Genomic DNA, 19,435 nt, shown 5'->3' on the forward strand with positions numbered 1-19,435 from the left:
CCAGAGAGAAGGAGAGAGAGAGAGAGAGCACATGAGAGGGGGGAGGGTCGGAGGGAGAAGCAGGCTCTCCGCCGAGCAGGGAGCCCGATGCGGGACTCGATCCCGGGACTCCAGGATCATGACCTGAGCCGAAAGCAGTCGCTTAACCAACTGAGCCACCCAGGCGCCCTAAAATGGAATACATTTTAAAGCTCAGGATCTGAGTGGTAGTATTCAGAGGAGGTGGGTAAGAAGGTCTTTACTCTAAGGATGGAGGAGCTCATCATAGCTGTAAGAAAAAACATGAGTAAATTAATAAATTGGGGTTTTATTTATAGATTTACTGTGAATTTTGTTTTGTTTTGTTTTGTTTTGTTTGTTTTAGCTTAAGTGGGGCCGGATGTTTCTGTTTACAAGATTAATATTCAACCACACTTGAGATAAGCAAGCATATTTTAATTTGACAGACATTAATGTCTGTAATGAAAGCCAGAGACTTTCAAACAAACAAGTGATGAATGTCCACAGGATAGCATTAAGTAGGGCCCTAGTAAATAAGTTCCTATGGTGTTTCTTAGAGGCTAGCTGTGGTTAATTTTTAAGCTGTCTCTCCTAGACAACATGGTTTGTATATCTTTGCATATAGACATGATGTGCATGGATAAACATGTATCCCCATACTGAGAGAATTTTTTTTAAACCCAGAAGGATGTAAGTCAAACCTAATGGCTCAATATTAGAACCCAAGCAAAATTTAGTGAAAAGTCACCAGTACTTCCTTTTACATAATTCTTCACTGTTTATTCAGAAGCAGGATCAGATTTCAGGGTAATTTTATTTACTGAGAAAGGAGTTATTTTTGTGTATTTTAGCTGGCATATTATATTTTAAAATTAGAGTATTCTATTTTTCATTACTTACCTTAAAGACAGAACCTTGTCTTCTGGAGTCACCTAAAAAAATGAGATATTTATTATATACTTCAGATGGAAGAAAGCTGTGTTTGTATCTAATAGTTTATAGGAACCCAGACATGGCCTTAAAGTAGATAAAGACACTTTTTCCCCCTTACTAATTACATCATCTCTCTTTTTCTTTAAATTTTGTTCTTCAATCTTTGCAGTTTAATGCTTTTCCAGGTATCTCAAGCAAAAACTAATATATATAACCATGATACCATATCACATGGCAATCTCTTCAGAGTCTGGATCTGCTAATATTTGTTTCCTCTTGCCCACTTCTCCGTGGTCCTTCTCACGGCCTGACATTGAATACAGTGCTTAGTAGGTGCTTACTAGATGCTTGATGATTGATTGATTGGTTGATTGATATGGTTTGATGAGAATAGTAGTTTGTGACATATACAAGGGTCCACAAGGGAAAAATGGAGTGCCAGCTTATGGAGGTTACCCAGAATGTGTTTTAAGTTGTGTTTGACATGTGATATCCTTAGACTGTTCTCTTAACATGTGACAACGTAAGTATCTTAGACAGCCCTGGTGCAGGAGGCGGTGTCCGTGTGAAATATGGGACAGGAGCTGTTTCTGATGACAGAGAGGGATGGAATAAACATGTCTGGACTTGCAAAGACTTCACATCTGCTACGGTTGATTGACATTGTGGAACATGTTTGGGGAGTGGGAGTTAAACTGCCTGTGTTTTATATGTCTTTACTTATGGTATAGATCTGTGAATCTCAGTCTGGACCTCACAGCAGTTTACCCTGGGTTCCTTTAAAACCATGCCTAGACAAGTTAAATCAGAATTCCTAGAGATTGCACCTCAGCATCATTTATTTTTAAAAGTGATTCCGAATGTGCAGTCAGTGTTGAGACAGTTTGAGGTATTGGAGGAGCTAAAGTTGAAAAAGAAGAAAGATTACAGAATACATTCTCAACTCCCCCTATTCTCATTTCGTCGTTGAGAAGAATGCATCCTGGTCCATAATAATCTAGGACAAACCACTTATGCAATTTTAAATGTTCTAGTATCCATATTAAAAAATAAGGAAGGATAGGTGAAATTAATTTTAATAAATCTCATTTAGCCCAATATATCCTAAATCTTATTTCAACATGTGATCAACATAAAAATATTAATGAGATATTGTACATTTCCTGTTTTTTCTTGTATCAAGTGTTCTAAATCCAGTGCACATTATAGGTTTGCAGCCCATCTCAGTTTGGACCAGGCATTTTCAAGCGTTCAGCAGCCATATGTTGCTAGGCAATTGGACAGAGCAGACTCAGAGGGTAAAGTGCTGGAATACAAACCAGGTCGACCTAAAATTTAGTGTTGGTTTTGCCAATGACTAATTCTGTGACCCTGGGCAATTCACTTATCCTCTCTCTGGACTTCAGTTTTCTCTTATTTGATGTGAGGGTGTCAGGAATCAATCTAAATGGAGAGAATTCTAATTTTCTTCCAAAGAACCCCAGGATTTGGTGAGCATGCCCTAACAGTCATCATGGGAAGAAGAGAGGCTGACAGTGAGCTGTGCTGAATTCTTTTTCCTTTGGATGTACTTGAGGTGCCTTTTTTTTTTTTTTTTTTTTTTTGAGTAAAAAAAATTAAAGTGAAACAAAGGTTTGAAAAAAATCTCTAGGCTAAATGTTTTCTTCATCCGTGATTCTTTCTTGGAATGAAAGAGGTCAGGTCGCAGTTATGCTGCTCTTCTTCCAGTGAAGGTATCACCGTGAGAGGGACTCTTGGGTATTTCCCATCGAATAGCAGGAGTCCCTTTAATAGTGGCTAATGTGGCTCAGATTTGAGGAAGAGAAATCTCAGATACCTAGATCTACCCCAGAGTGAGAGCAGATCACTTCTGGCTACCGGGGCACATAGTGGTCACCTAAAACTGATGCGACCCAAATCTCAGGAGGAGACCCCTGTCTCTTTCAGAGGTGTGGCCCCCATTGTCAGCTAGAACCTAGGGCTAGAATTATGCTGGCGTTCCGGCTTTTCTGCCTTGGAATGTGTTTCTCTCTGATGAATGAATAATTGACAACAACTTCAGTAATCATTGTATAGATGCCAGTATTGGATACACGTGATTTTGGTTCCCAGACTAGTAACCTTTCTGTAGCTCAGGTAGGTAGATGAACTCTCTGGTGGCATCAGCAAATAGGAAATAAAAATACAAGATCATATCCTGTTCATTGGAAATCAGTCGCTGCCAGATTTGCACAGTCAATGATGTGGGAACTCGATCCTGGTCCAGGGTATTGTTTGTCTTTACCGCTGTCAGTGTGCTTTATGTTTGGAGTCAGTTGAGGATGTATATATCCTAAATTTTAGCTACTTTGCTGTTATATTTGAGGAAAAAAGAGTGACACTGAGTGGCAGTTGTGAAGTGGAGAAAGCTGAGAGGGTTTCTATCTACTTTTACGATACTTCTAAGAAGACTATTATAACACCATATTCCATACTTAATAGGCAGTTACAAGAAAATTGGTTTGGGAAGAGTCAGCCAGATATCAACAGATATTTCTAAATTTTATTGGCTTGCACAAACTCAACTCCTTCAGTCCTGGCCTGCTCAGGTAGCAATGAAAGCAACTTGTAATACTCAAAGCAACGGAGGGGAGGGAAAATCCAATTTTATTATATCAAGTGTAGCCATTTTTACGAGTTAATGAAAGACATGTTTTCTATGCACATTGGATTCTTCGGTCTAAGTAGTTTTTGCTCGGTATTTGGCACACGTCTGCATGTAGGATGCTAGGTGAACAGAGAAAGCAAATAAATGTGACCTTTGTAAGGCTGGTATTTTCTTTATGAGCCAAATGGTGCACAGATACACAGATATTAGCCCACTCTTATTTTTGTCCCAGAAAACCCCTCTCTGGCTTACAGCATCTCTGCATTCCAACCTCGGCATCATCGATGCACATCTTGGTTCCCTGGGGGCCTTACCATCTGCTTACCCGGTAGAGGGCCCCATGTCATCAGTGTCCCTATCAGCCGAGGGAAACGGAGCCCTCTGGTTGGCCTTTTTCCTCTCTTTTTTGCTCCTGTGTATTTGGAACCAACTCCTCTGTGTCAGAGCAGGTGGCTTCACCTTTGCCAGTTACCTAGGATTAGCAATTACTGGAAGGTAGAAGATGGGCATCGAAGAGGGAGCATCTGTTACTGCAGTGATCTTGGCGTTGGAGAGAGCCTAGGGACTTGGACCAAGTCTCGTTCATGCAGGTGATGCCTCTCAGGGTGCTCTCCTTTTGCCTCTCACCTTCTTCAGTGCTTCGGCTCTTTTGGGTTTAACCCTTTGATCTTGCTTAAGTTTAATAAGGCCAGCTAGTGCCTTTATATGCCTGGCAGTAAACCAGCCTCCTACCCTTCTGTGCTCCTATGATTTTTGCCTGACAGTTTTGCAGAGTCCCTTAAACCTTCACGGTCGCCCAACTCTTATTTTAGGAAATCACTAAAAAGAAAAAAAAAAATCGGCTCTTTGCCTTACCCCAAGTGTCCTTTTGAAGTTTCTTCCTTTCCATTCCCCATCCTATGTCTGGGGGATTTTGAGGAGTTACCAGGTAAGATATTTTCTAATTACAAGCCATACATAAAGACCCACGTTAAAAAAAAAAAATGTGGCCATCGAAATGTGTCCATGTGTTCTTCACAAGCATATCTGTTAGGTAAGAAAAAGCAGGGAAGGCAAAGAAACAAAATGAAAAAAATTACCCCCAAATGCCTGAAGTCTAACGACCTAAATTCCTCCTTTTTTCTCCTCCTTGTTTAATTCTTGCCTTTGCTCTTATTGTACACTATGCTTTGGCATTATGCATTTTGTGTTTTGATTTACATCGTGGTTTTGTATTATAGATCTGTTCTACTCTGAGCTGCCCCAAATAATTTTTGAAAATAAACGCGGTCTTCATAAGAAACGCTTCTCGGTGTTTGTTAGAATTGCAGTCCTAAAAAGTGATTTCCTCCTGACTTCACAATTATTAAGCACTGTCTTAAGTCCCTTTTGAGAAGCAGTATAATGTAGTTCGATCGAACTGCTGGAGTTTGGGTCTACATATAAATTGCTAGGCGATTGTCTTGGGCAAAGTGCTTAATATTTTTAAGCCTCAAGTTTCTCCCCCACAGTAATGCTGTGAGGACTGAGAACACTGATATGTAAACACATGTACATATGTCTTACTCATCTCACAGCTTTCCTGCTGTGTCTGACTTTATTACCCAAACAATACTTGGCATAAAAGAAACACTCTATGAATGTTAGCTCCGGATATTACAACGTACTTCAGTTATTATAACAATGCTCAGATAGATGTAATCCACAATCTACAGGTGAGGCAGCCGAAGCCAAAGGAGGTTATTTCCCTCGCCCAAGGTCATAAAACTGGTGAGTGCACAAAGCCAAGGCTTGTACCCAGGTTCATCTGACCACAAAAGCCTCATGCTTATCCACTGAGTGTACTTCTGCCACTTCATTTTGGCCGCATAGAGAATCAAGTTGCATCCATTGGTATAGGATCACTTCCTGATTTTTCTTTTCTTTTAAGTACTTACAACTTCTCTTGGATAGCAAACCTATGCTATTAGATTGCACAAAATTTCTTGCTATAGCTCTACCATAAATCTTGCTCCTTTGAGAGACACTTTCAGGAAATTAGGGGGCTAGGTTTATTCCTGAATATCAAGTGTTCTTCCTCAGAGAGGAACCATCGTGTGGAGATGTTCTTATGCATATGGTGTAATGCACGTGGCAGCTGAAAGTTTCATGAAACTGTGTTTATGGTCCTTCTAGATATTTCTAATAGATCTGAGTTGTTTTCGGTAATGACTCCTCATGTAAAATACACAAACAATGACTCACCCTCACTGAAGGGGCGTATTGGCCATTTATCAGAAATTTAACCTTTATGATACCATCTCTAACCTAGACCTTTGAATGTCCTGGCACACTGTAGAAGTTTAGTGAATATCCTTCAGCTGAATGAGTGAATGAATGTATTCACAGATGTGAAGAATGACAGTAGCTACAGGAGAGGTTCTTACTGTTAAGTTACGGGGGTGTGGGTGAAAGAGAGAATGGTTGGTTCTGGGGCTGAGCAGTAAGTTGCGTTTGTTATTATATCATATTCCTAAATACGTGCATCTCCTCCCTGACACCATATTATCCTTCACTGTTCAAGATGTTCCTTTGTCACCTGCGCACACGAATCCTGATTTCCTGTTTAATATTCATTGCATTTTTGCCTTTTTGCTCTCAGATTTCTGCTCTCTCCTTAAATAGTGAGTCAGTTTACTCAGAGGTGTGACTTTAGTTGGAGGGGCAAATCTGGTCTGGCAGACCTTTCCCAGTAGAGACACCTCTTCTCCCGAGTGAGTTACGGTTGGATGTACAGAAACTATTTTCTTTTGTCGAATTGAATATTGCCTAACAGAAACATCTCTCTCTCTATTTTCTTTATTAAGTTAATCAGGATCTTCTAGATGCAAGAGATAGGTACTGGGTGAATAAGAAATATAAATTTCCTTTCAGCAAGCACATTACATCCAGAATCAAAGAAAGAAGGCAGTCTTTAATTCCTGACAGCCCTTGATTTTATTTTAATGTGTGAACTTTTAAAAAACTCCAGTAGGTGGTTAGTAACAGAGAAAGAGATTTGGCAGTTATTATTGAATTTTTGTTGGATTTGGCTAATGTAATAATTTGACTTTTTCTTTTTCAGCTGTCCCATTTCCTCCAAGTCACCGGCTTACAGCAAAAGAAGTGTTTGATAATGATGGGAAACCTCGTGTGGATATCTTAAAGGCACATCTCATGAAGGAGGGCAGGCTGGAAGAGAGCGTTGCATTGAGAATAATAACAGAGGGGGCTTCAATTCTTCGACAGGAAAAAAATTTGCTGGATATTGATGCACCAGTCACAGGTAAGTCCTGAGGATGGAGACTGCCCACTTGTAGCCACACTTTGTTCTTAACATCAAATCAAAAAATCCTAGATACCAATGAGTCTTCACATACCTCTTTCATCTTACTCTTTAACTGTCCAATTTGTACACGAAGGACTAAAGCTATGATACATATATAACTATTTTTTATTTCATGTATTGAATATCTGTAAGATGGTGATGCTCTAAAAAGTATTGTACAATTGAGAGGTGATGAAGATATTCTGACGTAATACTTTACTTTGGAGGTGATCTTGTTTGTTGGTGGAAACACTAACTGGCACAGAGGACACAAAATATTTGTTGGGACAAGTTGGACAAGGTACACCGAGACTTCCACAGTGGTTGAGTAAGTGACTGAGTTAAAGCGGTGGTTCTCAAAATGTTGTCCCCAGCCTAGCATTATCATCTCATCCCTTGGAAATGTGTTAAAATGTCAATTCTTAGGCCCCGCCGTGAATGACTGAATCATGTTCTCTGGGGTGAGGCCATTTCTGTTATCATCAAGTCCTCTAGGAGATTCCAAAGCACATTCAAGTTTGAGAAGCACTAAAGTTTAGGGAGAGGCCAAATTTCATGCCTTCCTATAGTATTTTGTGCCTAGAAAATATCTTCACTTTGAGTTTTTTGCTCTTACCTCTTACGGGCAGATACATATTTTTGTGTAAGCGTAACTTCTCTTAGTCCATCAAAATTAAATCTTGTCCGAAAAAAATGTATGGTGTAGAGGGTCAAATATTAGAGGTTTTTGATCTATCCTTTGTAGAGTTTGCTAAACTTCTATGTTTTCACTTTTTTGAGAAGCTAAAAAACATTTGTTTTGGGGGCACCTGGGTGGCTCAGATGGTTAAGCGTCTGCCTTCAGCTCAGGTCATGATCCCAGGGTCCTGGGATCGAGTCCCACATCAGGCTCCCTGCTAGGCGGGGAGCCTGCTTCTCCCTCTGCCTCTGCCTCTCTCTCTCTCTGACTCTCATGAATAAATAAATAAAACATTTTAATAACAACAACAACAAAAAAACAAAAACAAAAAGCATTTGTTTTCTCCTTAATTATTATCATTCTGGCAAAGGAAAAAAATTAGACACAGAATATTATCCTTGTCAAATTAAAGGGGACGCTTAATGACTGAGCCACCCAGGTGCCATTTAAAAATATTTCACATATACTACTGATTGCTTCTTTCTTCCAAATCTTTATTACTTACATGATTGGCCTTCAAAGATATATTTGAGTGTTACTCTTAAGAGAAAAATAAGCTCTCTAGAATACCAGACCAGACCTTCCTTGGTCAAAATGTCCCTAATGGTTCTTATTCCAAAGAAATTGGCATTCTTAATGTTTTATTTTTGGTTGGCAATGCAATTTTTCTTGCTTGTAATTCAAAAAATGTAATGAATGTGTTTGGAGCCAGGCAGCAGGAGAAATTAGCTCCAGTGGTGTTAACTCAGTTTTGGCCAGTGGTGAGTAAATCAGGCCATGGATTCAATCTGTGTGTATCACTGTGAATCCCATTTTCCGTGTGTTAAGATGGAGTCATGCCTTATTATCTCCAACTCATAGACACTGTGAAAAAATAAAGACAAAACAAATACGAACATGCTTTACTTTCTCAGGTACTAAAATCCTAAATTTGTTCAGTATCTAAATACTAGTTTGGAAGCCACCAGCAAAAAATAAAACAAAAAGCCAAACCAAATCAAAAAACTACTTCAAAAATTTGCCACAAATTCCACTTATAAATTAATGATAAAATATTAGATTTAAATGACATCTTTATCATTAAGCTTATTTGTTTTTGTTAAGAATGAATGGCTTGATATTTTGAGTTTATTTTTTATTTCACATGATAACGTGTGACTTGCAATGAAGAATTCATGTTAAGTTCACTAATGAGCCCCTTAGGTGGTAATGGAGGTGATAAGTATAACTTAAAGAAACATGTAAAATAGATATTTAGGGCAATGTATTTTCCGGGATGCAGTCAGCTCTTCTGTTTGGTTAGACTCTGTCCTGAAAGGACACATAGAGAAGATTCTGGAAGAGTCAGATTTAGGATGTTTTATCCCAGAAACCCTCTGGAGTCCATGGACTAGTTGCACCCATGTTCAATACAGATCTCACTGGGTTCTTTCTAGTGAGATATCAGCTGACAATTTGGCAGAGTTTGGGATATAGCTGTGAAGAGACTTTGGAAATCAGGATTCAATCATGTATAGCATTCCCAGGGGGGAGTAAAACCCCAAAACCTTTCAGGTAGTGACAGAGAAGCAGCTATGGAGACATTACAGAATATGTAGCACTAGTGAAATATAATCCAACCAGGAAAAACTTTTCTCTAGAGGAGTGTTTATATTTCATAACAAAGGCAGGATCCCAAGGAACCTCTAATAGGTTCCATTGTAGTGATCTCTTTTCCTCTTTTCTGGGAAGATATGGAATCATAGTGACAAAGGGGATAGAAAAAAATTATTTTAACATTTGGGTAAAAGGGAAAAAGAAAAAACCTTTTGCATATAATTCACCAGAAAGCTAAATTTATAGTTTCACATCCCAACGCACGAGTTTCTGAGCAAAAGCTGAAACCTGCAGAAATGCAAAATGAAAGCAGGATGCATTGATCAGAGAATATTGCAATCCCTTTTATTTCAAGATACTTTTTATAAGAATCTGAACAATGTGTATTTTTAAATGTTTTTTTTTGTTTTTGTTTGTTTTTTTGAGAGAGAGAGAGAGAGAGAGAGAAGAGAGAGAGAGACAGGAGGGGCAGAGACGGAGGGAGAGGGAGAGAGAGAATCCCAAGCAGACTCCCTGCTGAGTACGGAGCCTGACAGGATGTGGGGCTCCATCTCACAACCCTGAAATCACGACCTGAGCCAAAATGAAGAGTAGTATGCTTAACCGACTGAGCCACCCAGGTGCCCCATGTATTTTTAAATTTGGAATATCTGTATATTCTATCTTTATAGATAGAATATTTTATTTTTATTTTGTTTATTTATTTATTTATTTATTTAATTTTATTACTGGTGCTAGGCTGTGCAATAAAAGACATAGTTTACACTTAAAAATCTTCAGGATAGAGTATTCTTTATGTAGTTCAGAACTCCACACTTAGGAAAGATAGAAAATTTAATTCAGTGGAGAAGGAAGAAGAGGAAGAAGAAGGTAGTAGAAGAGGAGGGGGAGAAGGAAAATAATATAGAGATATTATTTTATATAATATACAAATGATATATATATATATATATAATATACAAATTCAAATAAGAGGTATAATATACAAATGAGAACCTGTAAAAAAGATTAAGAGGAAGGAAGCAAGGACTTTTAATGTAGTGGGAAAAACCTGAACCCTGACAGCATGGTGGTATTCAAGTGGTATTAGAAATAATCTCTCACCTGATATGTGAGATTCCTGAAAATGGTGAGGTGAGTGAGTCCTGGTAGAAACTGACCAGTAACTTCTTATGTGGAATTCACCTTTAAGTGGAGTAGATCTGTAAACTCTCAAAATGAAACAAATGGCAAGTATTTTGTAACAAAAGCCCTCCCCCACTTCCCCTCCAGTCCTCCCCACTCTTAGTTTTTAATTCATAAAAATGTTTCACTCACAAATGGTTAGAAAAAAGTCATGCTAACATCTGTGCCATCGTTTGCCCCCGTTTTGAGAAAAACCTAGAAATTAGTATTCTTGTTATTTGAAAACTGGACATTATTTCATTCCTTGAGTGGGTCTTTCATGTTTAAATGAACCAAGCTGCCCAAATCACCTTCCCCCACTTGAAGTGTTTTTGAAGTATTGAAAGGTTTATAGTTATTTAGGATTTTCTTTACCCTTCAAATTCTGTACATTTTATTTGGGAGAAGAAGAACCGGGAAGCTGCCTAGTTCCAACCTGGCCTTTGCATGTGTACCTCTGGAGGAGATAAAGCACTGTGTACCTTGCCGTCCAGGAGGTAGATTTAGATAAACCAGTAACCTTCTCCATGGGAGTAGAGGTGCCGATTAGCCAGGGGTCCGCGATCAAGACGAAAGAGGTATTAGGCATGTTTTGCTCTTTTCTCTAAACTAACTTGCCTGATTAGAATGGTAGCTGCTTCAGAGATTTAATATGAAGAATGTGTTTCTGTGTTGGAGGCATTTTGTCGAGGAATGTGTTTTCCTTCTTTGATTCTTTTATGAAAATTCAGTTGAATTTATCTTTGTTTACTTGTAACATACAAATGGAACCTTAAAACGTGTAGCCAAATGTCAGTGTGGCCACTTGCTCTGGACTGAATATTCATGCCCCCCCCCACCCCAATATTCAGATGCTGATGTACTAATCCCCAATATGATGGCATTTGGAGGTGGGCCTCGGGGAAGTAATTAGATTTAAATGAGGTCATGAGGGTGGAGTCCCCATGATGGGATTAGTGCATGTGTGAGATGAGACCTCTCTCTCTCTCCTCCACCTGAGGATACAGTAAGATGGTCTCTACAAACCAGAACAAACACTAAATGTATGCCGGCATCTTGATCTTGGACTTTCCAGCCTCCAGAACTGTGAGAAATGTTTGTCGTTAAAGGTGTCCCGTCTGCAGTGTTCTGTTGAAGTAGCCCGAACCAAGATACAATTCATTTTGGGAATTCCATTTAATGCATATCTATTGAACATTTACCTTGTACTGGTGGTGTGGGTAATACATAGATGAATAAGACCTGGTCTCTGTTCTCCAACAGCTCAAAACAGGATAAGGAAAATAGATAATTTGGCCAAAGATATATCCATTAAACTATTGATTAAATTACAAGATATGATCTAGATTTATTTAAGCAAATTAAGAAGTATCCAACTGGGTATAGCTAGTTTAAATCCAAAAGGTTTTTCTATCTTCTAAATGGCTAAGGTTTCCCTGACAGTGCCCACTGATTATTATATTCTATCTTTGATTGGAAGAAACCTTTAAACAGCCGTGATCCTAACTGTATTGAGTAGGGATTGAGAACTCCTTTAGAAGGTTAGGAACTGTGGATGGTAAGCACAGGAGGTGTAGTCCTTGACCAGCATACTCAAGCTCTAGTCAGGGCGTCAGACACAAAAACAGAGAATTACTATATAATTTGTTAAGAACTGTAATAAAGATGCCTACGAACTTAGTGTGGGAACTCAGAAAAAGGAATGCAGGGAAGCCAAGAAAGTTTTGACCGATTTCATGATATTTGAACTGGATCACATCTGAGAAGTAAAATTTTACTCTGTGAAGCATATTTTGAGCAGAGACAACAGCATATCAAAGGCGCCGGTGTGTGTGTGTGTGTGTGTGTGTGTGTGTGTGTGTGTGTGTGAAGTGTTAAGACATGGTTTTGGAGGTTTGCTGTGGGAAGCCAGGGTCTCAGAAGGGTGTGGGGGTGAGGGTGGGGGGAGACCGAGGTTGGAAGGTCCAGGTTGGGTATGAGTCTCTGGCAGGCAGCACTGAGACATTCCAATACTGCTCTACAAGTCTTTGAGCAGGGAGTTACATAATCACATCCGGGAAGAGATGAGTGGAATGGAGTGGGAAGGAAGTCTTGGGAGAGGCTTTGGTTGGGAACCTCTCATATTCTCCCAGAGAAGCCAAGATGATGCCTTTGGCAGGGTAGGGGATTTGGATATGCTTTTGATTACAGGTCTTTAAAGAAAATGATAGTTAATACTAATTTTAAAACATCTGATAGTTCGTACTTAAAAATCAGTGTCCATTAAAGACTTCTTGAATACGGTAGGTGGTTTATGCAAGGATCCAATTTCCTACATTTGTCCTTGAAGTTTTCATACTTTCCTGTTTTCCCTTCAACTTAGCAGAGAACATTCCCCTCATTTGTAAAGCAAAAGCAGACCAGAAGCCCAGGTTTTCGAATCGCGTGATTTAGAGCTCATTTTCTGCTGTCTGGGTGGAGGGGATAGGCCAGCATTAGCTGGGCAAACTGCTAATCTCTCCAGTTTGTCTGTTTCCTGCAGGGGGGGATTTGTCCCTGGGGCAGCAAAGGATTCCCTCAGTGGCTGTGTCTGCCATTTAGCATGTCAGGCAGTTGCCAGGAGAACCCTCTGGCTTTGTTCCTGGATATGAGAGTGGACCAGTGGCCAAGTTTAAGGTCATGGCATTCCTGCCCTTACAGCAGCTGACGTCAATTAGGAGAATTCCCCATGCCTTTACTCTGGGGAGAGTTAAGTGGGGATAAGAATCCAGTGTCTTTTGAGACCAAAAAGATCAGTGTTTATTCTCCTCAAACTATCATTTGTCACTATCAAAGCCTAAGGTGGCCTTAGTTTATATGGGGATAAAATATTACTTCTGGGGCGTTTTGCCCACTTAGATTTCAGTGGCCAGATCTCGAGGGCCTTCCCTTCAGCCAGAGGCCTATTTTGGTACCCAGCCCACTGCTGGCAGTTAGTGCATTTCAGCCCCGGCCTGTGGCAGGAGCACATCATTTGGAAGTCCTTATTCACCTTAATTTTGACCCTTGATTAAAAAAAAAAAAGAAAAGAAAAATGTTGATAAAAGTTAACTGCGTGAGAGCAGACTCCTTTTCCATGAAGTGTTTACCTCTCTGGTTTTGCAAGGTTGGTTTTAGGAAAACCATCTTAAGCGGGAGAAAAGGGAGTCTCAGCAGTTTGAGTCAGTGTTTGTCAAAATTGAACATGGATCAGAATCACCTGAAGGACTTTATTAAAACACAGGTCGCTGAGTCCCACCTCCAGAGTTTCTGATTTAGTAGGTCTGGAGGTGGGCCTGAGAATTTGAATTTCTAACAGCTTCCCAGGTGCTGATGATACCCTTGATCTGGGACCGCACTGTGGAGACCACTGGTTTAAGTGACTGGTCTGAGGTCTCCTAGCTAGTAAGCTGAAAACCTTGTTTTTTGAACAGGCATCCATCTACATACCTCATGCTTAGCTATCATACTATATTACACACACTATTCTGCCTCTGTATAAGATTTTTAAACATCAGGCATTTTCAGTTCCTTTCACTAGAATTTCTTCTCACTCATTACTGGAAAAAAAAAACATGTTAAGAATGCTATTAAAGGTTCTCAAGAAATAGAAAAAAATAAATTATTTCGGTTATTGATTATTATTGGTTATATTTTATTTTTTTACTATTTTTTTGAGAGAGAGGGGAGTGGGAGAGAGCATGAGAGGGGAGAGGGTCGGAGGGAGAAGCAGGCTCCCTGCTGAGCAGGGAGCTGATGCGGGGAGTCCATCCGGGACTCAATCCAGGACTCTGGGATCGTGACCTGAGCCAAAGGCAGTTGCTTAACCAACTGAGCCACCCAGGGGCCCTGATTGGTTATATTTTAAATAAAAATATATTGCTATAATGCAAGGGGGCCAGACAGAACAATAGTGCTTAGCATATTTGGGGCACAGAGTTTATCTATACAGTTTTTTCTAAGTGAAAATCTTCATAGTACTTTTCTTTTACAAGCTCTCTGAGAGTGGACTGTATAGAAAGCTATGGCTGGGACAGTTTATAAAGGGTAAAAAAAAAGGGAAGACTGAGATCAATATTATCTGTAAGTGAATTGTTTGGTAATGAATGGAGTATTAGATTAAGAGTAGCTGAGCCATAGTCCTTCAGTACTTGTGTGTCATGAACGAGTCAGTAATAACCTACTGACGTCAGTAAACATGTTAACACCACCCAGAGGAAATATTTGACAGTCATTACACTTACATCATAATTACCACAAACAGATATTTTGCTTTAAGATGCAGTGTACCCTGTCCTTTTCAGTTTGCCATAAATCGGTACTTTTCACAAATAGTGTTTAAGCAGCCCTGGTAAGGCGATGTCTGTAGTTGTTTGTTTTCTTTTTTCCTTTTTTTTTTAAGATTTTATTTATTTGTTTGTCAGAGAGAGTGAGAGAGAGCACGCGCGTGCACGTGCACACACACAAGCAGGCAGAAGGGCAGGGGAGGGGGAGAAGCAGGGTTCCCGCTGAGCAGGGAGCCTGATTCGGGACTCGATCCCAGGATCCCGAGATCATGCCCTGAGTCGAAGGCAGACCGACTGAGCCACCCAGACATCCCATCTGTAGTTGTTTTCATAGGAAGATAAAAATCCCTAAAATTATTATCCTTAAAACCTGAAAGTTATCCCTTGGAGTAATAATATTCTGATTGCTTTGGAGAAGGTTGAAATATATTAATATATTGTAATCAATATTACCATGGCTTGAAGAGAAGTAGTGTTTCAGATAATACCGAAATTCTCCAGATGGGGAAAGAGCATTCTTCCTGGGTATCTCCAGGGAAAAATGTAGATGCCCTTCCTTTTGTCTAGCCGGATTATATTTGTGTTTCCAGTCTCATCTTATGTTACATTTTCTCACTGAAGTGTCCCTAATCATTTCAAACTCCACTGATTTTATTTTCTTGTGGGCCAGTAATGTTTATAGGTTTTAATGGACATTCCTAAATACTGGTCACAGACTGGTTCTGGTTTGTGACAAAGTTTTTGTTGGTCCAGACTGAAATTATCTTTTTCAATTTAGTAAGAACGTTATCTTTTTATTCTGTTCTTTTCTCCTCAATAGCTATTTGTTTTTTTGTGTCTTAAGTGGAGGACTTTAGGCATACAAGATGCTGGATAAATAAAATAGATGAACTTATCAGAAGTCGCTTCTTATAGAAAAATCTGTGGTTTAATTAGTGGATCAGTAAGGGGAAAATAATATTAAATTTTGAGGCAGCTGCTTTACCACTATTTAAAATGACCATCTGGGCATAGAAAATGTATTATTTAAAATATTAAATACTTTCATGCACATATTCTTGCCAATGTTAATATATATTCCGTGAGAGATGACCTTTAGGCAATTCAGTCCTGGCTTGGTGTTTGTCTGAGGGTCAGATAGCTTGTCCTTCTACTAATTTATCCAGCTCTCCACCAGCATCACTGAGTGAGCATTGTCTCATGAAATAATGTGAAAGTCCATGGAAAGGTTTGGGACATGAGTCTATCTGTTGAAGGGGTAAAACAAAAAACACAAAAAAATCACACAAAAAAACCCAAGAACTATCAAAAGTTCAATGTTCATTTTTTAATATTAAACACTGAAAATCAGGAAATGTTACACATACGTTTATTATATGTTTATTATTAAATGTTTTATATTTATTTATTCTTAGAGATACATATATATATAGCTCCAAAAGTAAATTACAAACTGGTAACAAGTCTCCCTTAAGTTGCTTTTATCATATGAAAATAACATTTCTCATAAAATGTGGTTTGTAGAAATAGGATTTTATGGATTATATGACAATAGAAAAAAACCAACAAACAAACCCCACATCCAGGGGATAATCAAATCTTTTTCAGAGATTTTCATGAAACAACACCGTGTTTTAATATTCTGAACAAAATTTAAATTCCTGCTATCATTTGGTCACTTTTTGACTGCAGTTTGGTGTATAAAATGCTTCCCTGTAATTAATTTCTGTTCATAGTTGATATTGTGGTCCGTGTGTTGCCAGTTTTAGACATAGCAGCATTGTTTCATTCTGTTCCTTAAGATATCTAAGGTTTGGACACCAAGGCTTTTGAACTTCAACTTCATGAGAGTCTTATATGTAGGCAAAAAGAAACTTGACCTCTTTTTCTCTTTCTTTAAGCTTTTCTTAATTTTTTTTTCTAATGCTGTCTCCTGAATTATTCTCTTTCTTGTTTACAGTGGACAAAGCCCTGTGAAAGAGTAAAATGCGGATTAACGGGAAGGACAACTGTAGATAAAAATTAAGGAAAGATAAAATTTTTGTTTGTTTGTTTTTAATTAACATATAATGTATTATTTGTTTCAGGGGTACAGGTCTGTGATTCATCAGTCTTACACAACTCACAGAGCTCACCATAGTACATACCCTCCCAATGTCCATCACCCAGCCACCCCATCCCTCCCACCCCCCTCCACTCCAGCAACCCTCAGTTTGTTTCCTGAGATTAAGTCTCTCATGGTTTGTTTCCCTCTCTGGTTTCATCTTGTTTCATTTTTCCCTCCCTTCCCCTATGATCCTGACTTGTTTCTCAAATTCCTCGTATCAGTGAGATCATATGATACTCGAGGAAAGATAAAATTTTTAACCAGACTTTCTTTTTCTGTTATGGCTCCATTTGTACTTTTTTTTTTTAAATAATAATTGATGTCAAGATCACTGTTTGATTTACAGTGCCTTTCTTTTCAGATTCATGTTCTTTGTTATATTCACGACAGTATTATTGTTGTGTTCGTTGGATTTTGTGATTAATGTCAGACATTTTGATATTAAAAAATTGATTTGGAATTCATGAATTTGATTCCTTTTCAGAAACGCAGTTGTTGACGTGATCTCCACCTGTGCTCTCTGATTTGAGATGCCATCTGGTGGTACGCGTTCGATACACCGAGTTGTGCTTTTCACGGCTGTCAGAGTCTTATCCTTCATTGCTTATGAAGGTGAATATTTGTTGAAATGACTTGCAAAGACGTCTGTCTCCATTTCAAACAAAGGATCTTTTGTACCTTACTTTCTGTTTTCTCAAAGCAATATGCCTGTGTGCTTTGGTCTTTATTAGCATAATCTGATTCTTTCTTAAAAAAACATTGAAAATCAGGCTCTGAGTTTAGGAACTTAATTGAGCTCACAGAAATTTGTAGATATTCAGCATCTCCTTTAAGATCCTAAGTGCATGTGTTTTTCATTTCATTTTTAAATGGTAAATCTGATTGGGCATTTGGATATCATGTGATGAATAGGAGATTACCAGATAATCATAAACATGAAACAAATTACTCGCTTAAAATTCTCTTCCTCATGTTTTAAACATTAAAGGCCAGTTCCTTCAAAGGTGGACCTTAGCTTAATCTTAACGACTGCTTTCGTTGCCTTCTTCAAGAGATAAGCTGGTGATACTTATTAAATATATATCAAAGCTGGGTGGAAATTTGGAAAGTTAATTGTCTGCATTATTGATATGAAATATCCATTCCACTTGAGAACCTGAACTGAGGAAATGTCAAAAAAATGAGTTTTTGTTTTGTTTCATTTTTTTTGGCTCTTTCAAATTATTTGTGGCTGGTTAGCTTAGTTTATTGAGGGCATGGCGGCAGTGAGGCAATTTCTAGATTCTTTCCCCTCTGTGGGCTGTTCAGCATTCTCAGCTTATACTCAGATTTCTGGTTCAGCCAGTTAATCTGCGGGGGCGGGGGGGAGGGAAGAAAGAGAAAGAAAAGAAAAGAAAAAAAAGATGGAATGAAAAGAGGTGAGAAAAGGAAGCGTGATTTAATCTCTGCTGTGCCAGTCACCTGAGGTCCATCTAAGGACAGTGCCATTGCCTAATGACCACGTGACAATAATTTTACTTTCACCCTCTGTGGTATCAGGGTTAAAAATTATGGACTTCCAAACAGAGAAAGACATGTATCATATGATCTCACTGATATGAGGAATTCTTAATTGTAGGAAACAAACTGAGGGTTGCTGGAGTGGGGGCTGGGGTGGGAGGGATGGGGTGACTGGGTGATAGACACTGGGGAGGGTATGTGCTCTGGTAAGCGCTGTGAATTGTGCAAGACTGTTGAATCTCAGATCTGTACCTCTGAAACAAATAATGCAATATATGTTAAGAAAAAAAAAAGAAGAAGAAGAAGGTAGCGGGAGGGGAAGAATGAAGCAGGGGAAATCGGAGGGGTAGACGAACCATGAGAGACGATGGACTCTGAAAAACAAACAGGGTTCTAGAGGGGAGGGGGGTAGGAGGATGGGTTAGCCTGGTGGTGGGTATTGAGGAGGGCACATTCTGCATGGAGCACTGGGTGTTATGCACAAACAATGAATCATGGAACACTACATCTAAAACTAATGATGTAATGTATGGGGATTAACATAAGAATAAAAATAAATAAATAAAAAATTATGGACTTCTAAATTCGCATTCTGGAGTTGCAGTTTTCTAGCTGTGTACCACTGGGCAGCTTATTTCACCTCTGGAAACCCCAGCTTCCTGATCTTTGAAGAGATGAGGTGTTAGTCTCATGCCTGTCACTCCCATAACGTGAAATGCTGCAGCCATATAGCACTTAGACCAGGCGCCCAGTAAAGAGTAGCTGCGTTGTTATTGCTACAACCGTTATCATGGCTGTTACTGTTGTTGCGCAGCTAATACTCCAGCCATCAGTTCTCTTCCACTCTTGGGTGATTGGAAGCCCAGAGAGCTTTTAACTGTGAATCCGGGTTTTATAGCAGACATCACACTTGTCCTTTTATGGAATAGGTCAATACTGAGAGGGCTGTGGAATGAAGGACGGAGCAGACAGGTCCTCGTGTGGACAGCTTCCCACCGCTCATCCTTTCTAAACTGCAAATGAGTTTCAATTTTAATTAAAGAAAAATAATTTTTTTATTTGTGGACATTTTTCGTGCAGACAGTACCTCAGAAAGAGGTTGTGATTTCAAACCTCACCCTGGGTGTAGAAATTAATAAAAATAAATAAATAAATAAACTTTATTTAAAAAAAAGAGGGAATGGAAAAAATTAAAATTTCA

General features: G+C 39.0%; 1 protein-coding gene across 3 annotated transcripts in view; it reads left to right on the top strand.

Annotated features, from left to right (window-relative positions):
* Positions 1–19,435, top strand: part of PPP3CA (protein phosphatase 3 catalytic subunit alpha) — a 314,998-nt gene that overhangs the window by 145,046 nt on the left and 150,517 nt on the right. For all 3 annotated transcript variants that reach the window (XM_044912904.1, XM_044912905.1, XM_044912906.1), the window contains exon 2: positions 6,663–6,863. In XM_044912904.1, the coding sequence (XP_044768839.1) occupies positions 6,663–6,863 (201 nt within the window). The remainder of the gene's footprint in view (positions 1–6,662; positions 6,864–19,435) is intronic.

Source organism: Neomonachus schauinslandi, chromosome 2, assembly GCF_002201575.2.
Source record: "Neomonachus schauinslandi chromosome 2, ASM220157v2, whole genome shotgun sequence".
Lineage (NCBI taxonomy): Eukaryota > Metazoa > Chordata > Mammalia > Carnivora > Phocidae > Neomonachus > Neomonachus schauinslandi.